A 14,821-nucleotide genomic window follows, 5' to 3' on the forward strand; every position below is an offset into this window, starting at 1 on the left:
TCTAATTACCAGGAAATAGATAGGTTAACGCGATTGTACAGCATTGCTTCTAAAAAGCATGTTAAACATTATTGTTGCACGTGGGCACGCGACAGCTTCAAACGACAAGTTTTCGCGTCACGAGATCTGTTGCACGCTCCATTGACTCCATAGTGAGAAAATATGACGTGTGGCGACTTAAAAGTTCATGTTAATTGCTGTTTGATAACAGCGAGGGTTCCGAAGAGCATGTAGTGAGTCTCGGGAATGAACGTTTGATGAATAGTATTTGGAGAATGGACAGGAACTGAATTTATACAGAAATAAAGATTTACCACACTGGAACAAGTCATATGGCTAGATGACGAGAAGCCAGACCCTTTCTGTTTGTTTATGTATACATGTCTATCGATGATAGAAAGGCAACTCAGCACTGCGACAAGATTGAACTTAATATTGTAAAATGGTGCTTTGTTCCAATAAACAAAGTCCGACAATGTTGCTACGAAATATTTGACCTGTGCTAAAAAATATCATCTATTGTAGGCCAATGCATGTCAGAACTTACAGAGAAGACGCTTTTCAGATCGTAAATTCAAAAACTTTCTGGGAGTGATATCGTCTACTACCCCGTGAATCAGATATGCCTTTATTCATATAGGCTTAATTTTAAATCGTTCTCTGAATATTTATGTTTGCTTCTTAACCTTCGATACAATTACAAAACAATGAAAGGGAAGATAACTCGAAAAAGTTAGTTTGATGCGATAACCAGCTGATCATGACGGTCTGTCGTTTTGTTAAAGAGGCACGTGTCTATCACACGGCTTGAGGCGCGTTCGTTATGTGTTTCCGATACCGCGTCCTTCGATAGCCTCTATTTCAGCACCAGTAAATAGTTGTCTGCTTCCCACAAAAGGCTAGTCCATTGATTCCCTGTCCGGACTCATGGAAGTGTACGGAGATCCCATGGGAAAATGCGTCAGCAGAACGATTGATTGGAAAGCTAACAAGTCCATTGGAACCATCTAATTACACATAAAGAGTTATGTATGGTCTCGGAGCACTGGTCAGATTAGAGCTGTGTGGCAATGGGGGGCTAGAGGAACGATTCTCCGATCGCGTAAAACACGTGTAGAAGTAGAGCTGCTTGAATTAGCCGCTTTAACCAAGTCACAAGGCTTAACGGTAAAAGTAATGACTAACACCTCGACTGACCACTAAGAAATGCACGAATCCAAATGGTAGTGAAAACCATGCAATTGTTATTTATAAATAAATTTAATTCACAATTATTTTATTCAACAAACAGTTGCAGTTAGAAGTATTCATATAAAGCAGGATAACTACGAACTGCCAATGTTCATTACATGTATGTGACCATTTGTATATGTCTTTTCGGTCTGAATAATTGTATTTGTCACGATATAGTCCATTGTTTGGTTATACAGTTTCTGTCAAGCATTTTTGTGGTAAATGAAAGCTACCCTATCTTTCATCTTCTCGTAATAGTCAAAAATGTTTGCGCCACGTGATTTCGATTGAACGAAATTGTCTATGGGATGACTTCACTGCGCATAGCAAAACTTAACAAGCTGAAAAGAAAAACACTCTGCGATGTAAGAATCATATCAAAGCTAAGTCGACTACTAAAGTAAAGATAAAACAAACAATGGTCTCTGCTGATTTTTTTTTTTTTTTTTTTGCGAAATATGACAACTGTTAGATTGTAAACTGCTGGCTGTAAATGATTCCGAAGGGACATAGTTGTTCCGAAAGTCCCTATTGAAAACAACAATACGTTATTGAGAAGCGTGTTGCTAATCGTCATCGAGAGCCTCTGCATACACTTACATCTGTATACAAACGTGAAACAGCGTCTGGGGAAGCTTACTCGTCACTTTGAATGACAAATGATATAAAGGTCGGACAGAAATTTGTTTATTATACCGGCAGCCGAGCATTTCTATCCCCTGGCGCAATATCCTGTCATTCATTTTCCCGCCACGTCTATGTGACGTATAGTTTGTACGATTTCCGGTCATGAACTGTTCGCCGTCAATGTCGTATGCTATATGTAATTAGCTGTACTGTGTGAGAAATGAAAAATCGGAAGAATTGTTTCTGTCACTGGCGATAGCAAAACGGATAATTTAGAGACCATTCACTAACTGTAGATTATCATACATGTATATAGGGTCACGGAAACGGGCGCCTAATGGTTTTGGTCACAAAATATTTGCAAAAAGATAATGCTTTTATGAGGTGAAAACGTCAAACTGCCATTTTGTGGGTTGTTACTTCCTCATTAAGATATAGTTTTCAATATACAAGTGGTCGCTTCTTCATCACGAGTTTGTTTCCATTCGTGTAGTCTTAAGACAGGCCATTATGAATAAACCGCCTGCATTTCATTGTTCAGAACAATCTTATCTTTGATGTTTTGAAAATCTGCCTGCCGTCTTCGTCCCCTTTATTTTTCTTTCTTTCCATCACAATTGTTATTCTTGTCTTCCTTCCTCGTGGATTCGACATTATGCTTCATTTTCAGTATGCGCATTTTAGAGATCAGAAATACTTTGAAGGTCTGGATAAAGTGCTAGAAATGGCATTCCCCGTATGGGTTGATAAATATGATAATTAACCAACGAATTCAACCGCCTTGTAATTTCCTTGATCCAAAATATGAGTGACTACATACTGATTCGCTCATCTAGATATTGGCATGCGTATCTCTTCAATTTTCTTATAACTAGAATAAAGTTTGAACGCTTTTTTGTTTATTGTTTCTTATTTGTTTTTTTTCTGTTCTTCCAACACTTTCAACCACATGAAGATATATTTACAATTTAAAACACGTGCGTAAAAATCAATGTGTAGCCATTGTGACCTTGACCTCAAGGTCAAAAGTGAACTAAATGCATTGATTTCGATCAATTCGTGCCCGAAAGATACTTTCCACATCATATTTAGACGGAACTTCTTCTAAACAAATGTAAAAATGTAAAAGATGTAAAAATCAAATTAAAATGTATTAGGTTTGTCATTTTAACATTGGCCCAAAGGTCATTGTCAATTTTTGTTTCTTTTTTTTTCCCAGTAATTTAAAGGTGTGTGCAACGGGGATGTTTTAGTGACCTCGCTATTTGATTTCTTTTATATAAATCGATTAAAAAACAAAACAAAACAAAAACAAATCAAAAACCAAAAAAAAACCCACTTATTTCCTCTATCATTTTCCTGATGTATAATCTGAAGCTTTTATCGGGTCAGCTTTATGTTTTCTTTTTATTATGATGAAAATTGGAAGTTAATTTTATTATTAGTGTTATTACTTAAATAGTTATTTATCAAATATATTTTTTTCTAAAAATTTGATAATATTTGCACATTCAGCAAGATTATTTCTCGATAGTTTACGTCCGTTTCATTAAGGCCAAATTCTAGAGAAGGGCATATTCTAAAGCATCTTTTTGTAAAATTTCATTTGGATATTAAATATAACGCCCAATGGCCTTCAAATACAAGTAGCTCCACACTCTGTTATGTCGGTTTCTTCGAATTTAATTCTAAAATAAAAATAGAATCTGAAACGTTGATAATTTACTGTTTAAACACCACTTTGTAAAAGCGTCTTTAAACATAAAATTAAAAAGTGCCACGCCACTAAAAGGACGAGTCAATTTTCTGAAGTGTTAATAACGTAAAATTAATATTGACTTTAAGCAAGCTGAAGGTCGCTACTAATACACTCGTTTCAGACCAATTTACTTCGCGCTTAGTGTGCATGTTATTACAGAATCTGTCGCTGTGTATCACACTGTGCTGAGATTTACGGACAGTTTTACGATATTCCGATATAATTGCACATTTAAGATTTTCATTTTCATATCTTCTATAAACTGAAGTTGTACAATTTAACGGCAGTAATAAAACATGGAAGGCGTGAGGTTATAAACAGAAAACCTTACCTAACCACTTGGTGTTGTCAGATTCTACCAATATTTACAAAATATAACTGCAAATTAAAACAAACTTAAGCCATAAATTCCGACGGAATTAAACTATAATGCGTTATACATGTACATTTTCAAAATATGCTTGCGTGGTTTTGTCATTGTAACTTTATAGGCAATTATTTTCTTTTGTGTTTGGTTCAAATATTGAATTGAATGACATGTTATACTTGTTTGTTGTAAACTGAATTGTTCTACATGACCTTGATTTGGTTGTAACTGGAATTGTTCCTATCATGACCTTGTATTTGGTTGTAAAACTGGAATTGTTCCTACCATGACCTTGTATTTGGTTGTAAAACTGGAATTGTTCCTATCATGACCTTGTATTTGGTTGTAAAACTGGAATTGTCCCTATCATGACCTTGTATTTGGTTGTAAAACTGGAATTGTCCCTATCATGACCTTGTATTTGGTTGTAAAACTGGAATTGTCCCTATCATGACCTTGTATTTGGTTGTAAAACTGGAATTGTCCCTATCATGACCTTGTATTTGGTTGTAAAACTGGAATTGTTCCTATCATGACCTTGTATTTGGTTGTAAAACTGGAATTGTTCCTATCATGACCTTATTGTATGTGACTATGTAATGGAATTCCTACTTTATTGGTTGTAAAACTGGAATTGTGCCCTGTATTTGGTGTAAATGGAATGTCCTACATGACCTTGTATTTGGTTGTAAACTGGAATTGTCCTACATGACTTATTTGGTTGTAAAACTGGAATTGTCCTATCATGACTTTATTTGGTGAAACTGATTCCTATCGTATTGGTTGTAAAACTGGAATTGTCCTATCATGACCTTGTATTTGGTTGTAAAACTGGAATTGTCCCTTCGCCTTGTATTTGGTTGTAAAACTGGAATTGTCCCTATCATGACCTTGTATTTGGTTGTAAAACTGGAATTGTCCCTATCATGACCTTGTATTTGGTTGTAAAACTGGAATTGTCCCTATCATGACCTTGTATTTGGTTGTAAAACTGGAATTGTTCCTATTCCTATCGTGACCTTGTATTTTGTTGTAAAACTGGAATAGTCCTATACAACGACCTTGTATTTGCTGATATCCATTTATCCAGTATTCTTCTTCATTATTATAAAAAGAGTACCTTTAATGAAAATTTGTTTATATTTTGGGAAAGGGAGGATATGAGATACCTGATATGAACATTTAAACATACATGTATTTCACTGTACTTCTGACCTCAGGCTCTCAAATTTGTCAAACCCGTCACGACCTTGACACCAATATGTTGATCTGCCTCAGCGTCGTTTCCTTTCTCCTTGACTCCACAAAAGTAAAAATTGTATGAATAATGAAAAAAACCATTAAAGCAATTAATCCAACTGAAGAAAATACCTTCAGTCTAATATTACATGAGTCCACTAGATGTTGACCTTTAAGAATGCTGACCTTTAACCTTAGTGCACTATAGAATGTATCAGCTGGTTACAGATACATTTCGCTTCACCGTTATGTTCAGAAATGTTTTGGAATATTTATTGTCTGCTTTTAAAACCTATTTTCGGTACAATAATTTCCCAGCGTCTATCGTATGCTTAAAGAATGTAAGAGTACTTTCGGACAGACCGGTAAAGCATTTCATGACAGGGTGCATAGTATATATAGCTACGTCAATTATTATTTCGGTAAATCGTTTTGGTCTAATGACGAAAATATTCTAAAATTAGAATGTCTCAAAATGAGGTTTGCAGCAAATCAGTCAAATTACTGCAGTTAACTACACACAGCTTTCTAATGTCAATGTAAATCGTGTAACTCAAGATCATACATATAGATTTTAAAAATATTTCTGACCGCCGTTTTCTCTTTCTAAAAGCTCTCAAATCACGTTTTGTACTAAATCACAGAGAAGACAATTTCCAGGCATTTTCAGCTCATGTCTTAACTTGAAATGTACATTGCCTCATTGTAGGATAACTTGGTTTCAAACACAAGGTGTCTGAAACTGTCCGAGTTTTTTTTAAACAAATCTCAGACAAACAAATTAATTACCTGAAACTCTCCATTCAGTAAATCATTATGAACTTGGTAAATCACCAATTTTGTCATCGATGTCCCCGGTAGAAAAAGCAACAACCGCCCTGTGACTAGACAAAGCCATTTCATATGTTATAAGTCCGTGTTTATCACCTAAATCTGTTTAAGGTCTAAAGACAGATTGGATACCATTTTCTTTGACCTTTTACTGGTTTCTGCCATTATTCTATAGAGAAGATACAAGGCATGCTTGAGTTATGACCTTTACTCCTTTCGGTACTTATAATTGAGGGTTGATTGGTGCCAGGATTTCATGGACAGTCGTTATACAGCTTCAGAATTTCAGTCTCGTGGCGGCGCAATTTGTCATTCAAGCGCGAACATCTCACCAGCACCACTGCCATGGTCTTATCAACTATCCCAAACGATCTTACTGTTCTAGGAAACATGTTTTGTCTCAATTAATATGTTTCTCTGTGCCATTCCTTTGGTTAATGGTGTGTCCAGTATGTTAACAGCAGGGTGCATTCACTATTAGAGGTGTTTCTCCAGACATAACATCACAGAACATTGTTGAGAAGTGTGCATCTCGCAATCAACATGGCTATTTATCATAATGATGCATCACTCGAGTTCACTTAAGGATTGTGGCTTTAGTAATTAATGTGTTTTCATAATAGGACCATTCATTTCAATTTAATAGTCGCTGATTTTATTGGAAATATTGATATGTTTACTTCGACCTTATCTTCGGAGATAGGAGTAACCATCGATTCTTGGAGGAGAAACAAAACAGAACAGATACATTATACACGTACAAATACAAACATTTCAATAGATGTACAGTAAATGGTATAAATACAAACATTTCAATAGATGTACAGTAAATGGTATAATTGTATAGCCTGATTGCTGAGATGTTATTTTTGCGATTTCGCTGCATGGTTATGGTTACAGTCACAAATATTCGATCCGTGAAATATAAGAAATGGAGGAATTACATATTACCCCTTCTAGCCAGATAGTGAAGTTTCGATTCGCTAAAATTTAATCTCCCCCTTTTAGGGCCTCAATTACGAAAATTATGAGCCACAAAAATAACCCGCTGGACGCATACGATTTATTGTCTATACTTGACTCCTTTATATAATGACAATAGCGCTAGTCTCATTGTGTTCCACTAGTATGAAGGATTTGATATTTCTTAGGCTGTGTTCTGATTTGTGATTAGTCAAAAATCCGCACATCGTCGTGTTTTGTGGTCAAAGTTTCAGATGTGGACCACGTTGACCTGTACGAATTGCTCTCAATGAATCATTATTTGCATGCGTCCAGAAGTTAACCGCCATTCCACGTCGTAAACCAAGTGTACTTAGTGAACTTCCGAGAAATTTCTAGTTATCAAATGATCCGGGCACTTTGGTCCAATAAGAAGAGTCGTACATTCCGTGATAGTGCGAGAGATAAGTTCGTATATTTCACCATAGACATCGTTCATGGCTTTAATGACGCATGTCTGTTCTCAAGAAAACCTGCGTTCTCTAATAAATAGCTCTCTGGACATTAACCATGAAAAACCAAAACTGATTACCAATGACAGATAAGACATCATTTTTGATTGGCTGTCCAATTAAGAGGTTATGTATTGGCTCTTACAATTGGTCAAATTAATTACGAGAAAGTTATTTTTGTTATCTCTCGACCCTCCGTGGCATGTGGTGTTTGTGACGCGCATTTGTTGTGATGTGTGTGGCGAGTATTCATTACAGTGTCGATAGCGTGATAAGCACGCGCACAGTTCACACCGTCGTCATGTATTCTCGTGTACCACGTGACATAATTAGTCAGGTGCAATGTAATTAAGGACGAAACATGGAATGCAACATGCCTTTCTCCTCTAGGAAACCTTTCGCCAGAAAAATGTCTCCCATCCTGTTCGGATTCCGAGATGCATCGATGCGTGGAGACGGAAAGGCATTGACATCAGCATTTGTGGCTTTGTACAAGTCAACATGAAAATCTCTGAACATGGAATTGTCTTTTTTCATGGTCCAGTTCCTCAATAGCGTACATGATTGTTTCTGTCTATAAAGCGAATAATGCTTATCTCGTAGTAATAGTAAAGTGTGTACAGAATCCTATTTGCTGCTTCTTGCCGATGTAAATTTGGCTTCGGAAGTAAAATGTAAATTGTTTGAACATGTGCAATCTTATAAAGTCAAGTGGAAGAATCTAAACACGCGTAAAAAATTTAGACATATATACATATGTTTTTATCATAGATATATTATGTTTAACTAAAACAAAAATCTTTGAAATGTTTAATTTGTATAATAATTCATTACTAAATTACTGATTACGACTTCTTGAGTTGTAATAACTTGTGTCTGATCCTAGGCATTGTCATAAAGCAATCATGATTGGGCTAACGTTGTGCAATCTAATGAATAAAACAATAACTGAAATATTGCTTGATTGAGATTGAAGATGTATCAATGCATGCACGAGGGAAGATAACTCGTAAATGATCCCAAAAAATACATGTATAATACCTAATAGGCTCTTAATGTTCTGTCAGGTTATATAGACTTTCTAAAAGAAGTATCGGTTCATGAATCATCAATGCGCGAGGAGGGAATAAAATCCTCAGTCACATAGAACACGACGACACCAGTCCATGCAGTAATACCAAAATTCTGTCCGCAAAATATAATTTCAAAACCACTATTGATATACAAGATTATTGTTGATTGCATATCAAAAACATGTTCAGTATTTAATATCCCCTAAGCAATACACAATATATAAAGTCTCCTAGATTGCTTTGAAGTCAGCTGTAGCTTTGCGTGAATATGGATCCCTATCTATAATATCATCGGATAATGGGGTCGATTAGAAGATGTCATTTCAAGCATATTGTACAAAAATGGTTTGATATCATTACTGCACGTACAATCTTGCTAGCAGAAATTGATATTTCAGATGGAGATATACGACATTGTTGTTACGATGCCTTTGTCACGATGCCTGCCAAAGAACATAATCTGTTTGATCTTTGGAATAAAAAGTATATTTAATTCGTTCTTGATAATGTTGTTTATAATATTTCAATAGGTATCCAATGATCAATTAAACCTTTACACTTTTACATTAGAAATCAAACAGGGAGACTTTGTAAACATGGATTAACATGACGCATTGTGGTTTTAAATAAGAGTTCATTTATAAACATGAAAATTGATATAAAATTTCATATTATCTTATATCTTTTGGTTGCCCAAATTAATCATTATGAAGAACTATCCTTTCTATTATTTTCAGGTATATAAGAGTTATATTGATAATTTATCTTATTAATATTATAATATAACATGAATTTTAAGAAAGATAACGTGAGTCGTTTTATGTAAGGTTAGACTGGCCACCAGACCCCAAGTTGTTGATAAGACTTTCTCAGCAGTTCTTTATTAGATTATCTCCCCCTAGTTTGAAACTTATCTAGAATCAGGCATGTAGTAGAGACAAAAATAATCAAGCCAAATTTAAGTTATTTTTGTAATATTCTAGAGACTGATGGCCAGTCTAATGTAAGGTATGCATTGACCACTAAGACAATATATTTAATGTATGTCTGATCACTCGTCATTCTGTTGCAATACATTAACGATCTGTTTTGCTGGCCATATGTCCCCATTAGGAGCCCCGTAACCCCTAAACGCCTGAAATCAGATAAATCGTTTACTGTTAAAGCCAGCGGGAGTATACGTTTTCCTCAGCACCATGCTATCCGTGTCACAGATAATTGTCGCGTGCTCCCTAATATCATCACTAATATTCTCTCGATTTTTTGCCATTTTCAAGTTATTTTAAACTCTTACGTCATCGATGTGTTAACAAATTTTGGTTTTTCATCCATAACCACCGCCCTTAGCAACCAGCACAGTGCAAGGCAAAAACACGCGCTGGTTAGGAAAGAACGGTAGCTGTTGAGAATCTGAGTTTCATGAAAAAAAAACTAGGAGCAGACGATCGGCTAGTGTGATCAATGGCATTTTACTTTGGGCTTTCTGGGTTAAGTGAAACCAATAACGATGGGATAATGGGAGAAATGTTCCTCAACTATTCAAGGAGTTAGTCACCAATGGTGTCTATAGCAATGTGTTGATATTCCAAAGTGATGTAATACAAGTATGCAAGGTACGGAATGATTTTCGATGGAATCCTACAATATCAAAGAATCATTTTGTAATAATTTCCGACATTTGAAGTCTTTTTTGTTGTCTTTGCAGCATGCGTGTGTTTGCAGCCTTCACATCAGTTCCCGGAAATATGAACAACTTCCGCTCGGAGAAACGCCGTCCTAATAGCTGTTCAGGTGAGTTATATTTTGATTAATTATGAAAAAGTTGATTTTAGACAACATTGTTAAGATTTACATTAAAATAAACAAATTTACCATTTATATGATTATAATAAAAACCTTTTACAGACTGTCAAGGGCGTCCCAATATCTGCCTTTTCGCGGAATATTTAGCCAATCAAAGAACGTTTGGTAACAAATTCTCAATGTATCATGAAGATGGAGCATAGAATTTGGTCAATTTTTAATCCCCGAGTAAAGCATGCCATTGACTAATTCCAAACATTTACTTCGGTTTGTTAATCAGATATTTTATTCTAACACGAGTTTCGTACTAAACATTTAAGAAGACACGAATCATATGGCAAAGCCAAGACATTTATTTATGGAGCAAAATAGATGTCGATCCTACACAAGATATTTCATAAAGTATATACAAAATATAATCTCTCGGAAACATAAGTGACGAAGGCATAATTTTTTATAACATGTGCCCAACTCCGGCCTCGAACTCGCGACCTACTGCAGATCAGCGCCAAATCGCCCAGCCAAACATGCCTCAATACATCCACGTCTTTAAGCCAAACATGCCTCAATACATCCACGTCTTTAAGACAGGACGTATCAATGGCGGAGTATATCCGATTTTATATAATATTTTAGTTGTATTTGGATAATAGATAAATAATATAAATAAATATAAATGATAATAAATAATAAAGAACTGGACTGGATCATCATTGATCCATGAATAAATGATAACATGGCTATGCCATTGAATTGAATAATCATTATCAAGTACAAAGTGTTGAACCATTTACTGAGCCGAACCACTAACGGTTTTATTTGTTCTATAAGTCAGTAACTAATTATAAAAGGCATGAACTCGTGTCTACGCCACAACACATATTGACCCACATCAGTATGATGGTCACTTCTGTAGATTAAGAAGTTGACGACAAAGCGTGTCAGTCAGTTTGCTTGGACAAATGCAGGATCACAAGCTAATTGCACTTTGGTGTTGACAATTTATTTAAGTCCTTTAGCGTATAAGATGAGTCAGTGATAGGAATATCGATAACTTTCGTCACTTAGAATTTAGAAAACAAGTTGAATTTCCATGGTATAGCAATGACATTTACCGATTTTTCCATTGAAACGATGTCCATGTGACCACACAGAGATCGTTCATTATATATTAACCTAACACACCTTTGATATAATTTTCAACAAGACGACCTGTATGCTAGACAACAAACGATACTAGGCATTCAGAAATGACTATTTGGGTAGTTCCGTGCGACAATGTAAGACAACACAACATCGAAATGCTAGCTCTGAAAATAGTGCACTTGTCTAAATGCTGGCTTATTTTCACAGCTATGACGTCATGTTTATTTCACACATACATGACGTCATACTGACCGATCACCAGGTGTGATATAGCCACGTCTCGTGCTCGCAAACGCACGTGACCTATTCAATGTCGAGGCAAACATCGTAGCATACACAATACAAAATGCAAAGTCACGTACGGCCTGATTGACTGCTGACGATCCGTCAATTGCTATTTTGTCAAAGTGGTTTAATTTTGACATGCAGTGCCACATTACTGCAATATAAAGCGTTACTCTTTTCTTCTTTGCTACAATTTGAAGCGTTAACGATGCTGGATTCTTTGTTGCAATCTGAAGCGTCGTTAAGTTCTATACTACAATTTGAAGCGTTGCTCGGGTCTTTGATGCAATTTGAAGCGTTGCTCGGATCTTTGATGCAATTTGAAGCGTTGTTCAGATCTGATGCAATTTGAAGAGTTGCTCGGATCTTTGATGCAATTTGAAGCGTTGTTAAAATCTTTGATGCAATTTGAAGCGTTGCTCGGATCTTTGATGCAATTTGAATCGTTGTTCATATCTTTGATGCAATGTGAAGCGTTGCTATGTTCTATACTGCAATTTGAAGCGTTGCTATATTCTATACTGCAATTTGAAGCGTTGCTTAGTTCTGCAATTTGAAGTGTTACTCTGTCCTTTGGCACATGATCATTTGGGTGTTTACGGATGAGACAAAGTGATAATTTAGATTCAGTAAATAACGAATAAAAAACCAACATTTTACTCTTAATGAAACGATAAAGTGTAGTTTTAATACTTCGCTAAGTGTGATGACTGACAAATGTACGCAAATGTACGTGACACCGAAATAAAAAGCCACTGAAAAGAAAAATCACCGAAACAGAGTCACTCGATCGTGTGCCATACAACTATTTATCCGGACATTGATGTTCAATGAACCAGTGTCATGCAATATGGGTGATGTCAGTCAGCGTTGTTATTGATATCATTGAGTCAATTGGCTGGGGACGAGACAATAAAATCAACAGCCACAAACCGGACGTTAGGGGAGTGAACAATAGAATCAACAGCCACAGTAACAAGGCCGTGGGATTAGACAATAGAGTCGGTGAAGGTTTTCATGTCTATGTGTCAATATGTTTGTTTATTTGTTTTCTGTGTGATGTTAGTCGGCAATGACTTTTTGTCATGGAGATGTATTTCTCTACACCTAGAGTAACCTCCCTCTGTGATTTTCTTGTTGCTGACGTAGCAAACATGCAAACGTAATTGATCAGCTGAAAAAAGTATCCTAATTTTCAAGAATCTGTATAATCACATCAAGACTTACTGTCTATGTTGGTCGAACAAAATTAACTAATTTTCTGCTACTGAATGGAACTGTGTCGTCATTGAAATGTGGATATAACGACAGTGATAGTCACCTCTGTAGTATCGAGGATTTAGAATTTAGCAAATGTTTACAAAACAAAATATTTCGTCGGTGACCATACTAATTGTATATTTGTAGACAAAGTTGACTATATGACCTTGACATTTGAAAAACATATCCAATCACAAGTATAAGACTAAAATGTCATAAAGACAAGATTTTTTAAACTTTTCTATAAGACATCGATGTTGTTTCTCAATTAAATACATTTGTAGTTTCACACCGACACCAAACAGAAGACTGTGCCTTTGATAGGATGAAGGTCATAGAAAGGTCAAATGTCACATGAGAACAAAAATGATTATTTTTGATGATATGATATCCGGGAGGTTGTGTTAAAGTAAAAAGTGACAAGTTTAAGCTAGAATATAAAAAAATGTTTACAAATTTTAAATTTTACCTTTAGCCTTGATTTTTAACCTGTTGGTTCTGTATCTGACCTTTGACCTGACCTGAACAGTATACTATATTGTTTACAAGCTAAGTGAAAATCAATTCACACTTCTCTCCGAGGAATTCTGACCTAAGGGAGACAACTACCATAGCTTTACTATGCTAGAAATAAGAAAATATTGTGTCTCGATGAAGTGACGATGCTGTTAGAATAAAAACACAACAATAATAATTTCTTATCTGTGACCCGTTGATATATCATACAATTTGTTTTACCTTAATTAAACAGTTATCGCTGATGCGCAAAATACCATTTAAAACGTAAATTCTCAGCTTCTGGCGAACGTTGCATCTAAAAAACTGTTTAAAGAGATATTTCAAAAGTTATAAGTGCATATAAATTTGACATGTTTTAGAGATAATGTTTTGAGTCGATAAGCCCGTGTTTATCACGTGATAAATATTGTCCTTGAATACGCGCGTGCAACATTCCACGCGAACAGCTCGCGCTTTTTACAGGCATGATCTACGTTTACAAACACGTGTTTTGGGAGGGACACCTTGCTCTTATTTTAGAACAATCATTTCTTTCATTCAATGCATTAGGGAAAACTGTGTTTATACTTGAAAGATATCGGACCCCGAGTTTCGACGTTATTTTTTGGGTCAAAAATATGTACTGCTATGATAAGTAAACGGGCTACTCCTAGATTTTTTCTGTCAAAAATATATTTGAAATATTTCAGGAATATATTTTCAGAAATATTATTTCCAGCAGCCCTAGCTCAAGAGGAAGTTTAAATTGATGTGGATGGTTGGCATAATAATATACAGTTTTGTCGACCTTTGATTTATAGATCTACCTCGTTTGCTCAAATCATATTTTCTTGCTCATACACATGTTTTCCTGTTAATCTTTTTTTTTTACTTCTTGAAAGTATAATATAAACTTATAATATAATTATGTAAGATTTTATAACAGTTAATAAATGTCTATTTCTCCTGTCCGTTATAATTGTAAACACATGTCGGAATGATCGCCGTCTAATTCGATTTTAAATGCTACCATAGTAAAATACCAATAAATTGCCGACTGGGAACTATGGCGAGTCGATAAAGGCCCGGAACATCTGAAAGATGGAAGTCTGCAGAGTACAGACATATAGATCTATAGCGCGTGTCTCAGATAGAAATAAAAAACTATTAAAATGGGTTTTTGTTCTGTGAACTCTTTGAATCGTAGGTAATAAACGAGCATGGAGCGTAAAATGAATAAAATTTT

At 35.4% G+C, this 14,821-nt stretch overlaps 1 protein-coding gene across 3 annotated transcripts in view; it reads left to right on the plus strand.

Annotated features, from left to right (window-relative positions):
* The window catches only part of LOC138307723 (proto-oncogene tyrosine-protein kinase Yrk-like), a 104,105-nt gene that overhangs the window by 42,159 nt on the left and 47,125 nt on the right, over window positions 1–14,821 (plus strand). For all 3 annotated transcript variants that reach the window (XM_069248573.1, XM_069248575.1, XM_069248576.1), the window contains exon 2: window positions 10,289–10,374. In XM_069248573.1, the coding sequence (XP_069104674.1) occupies window positions 10,289–10,374 (86 nt within the window). The remainder of the gene's footprint in view (window positions 1–10,288; window positions 10,375–14,821) is intronic.

This window comes from Argopecten irradians, chromosome 14 (genome assembly GCF_041381155.1).
Source record: "Argopecten irradians isolate NY chromosome 14, Ai_NY, whole genome shotgun sequence".
Classification (NCBI taxonomy): Eukaryota; Metazoa; Mollusca; class Bivalvia; order Pectinida; family Pectinidae; genus Argopecten; species Argopecten irradians.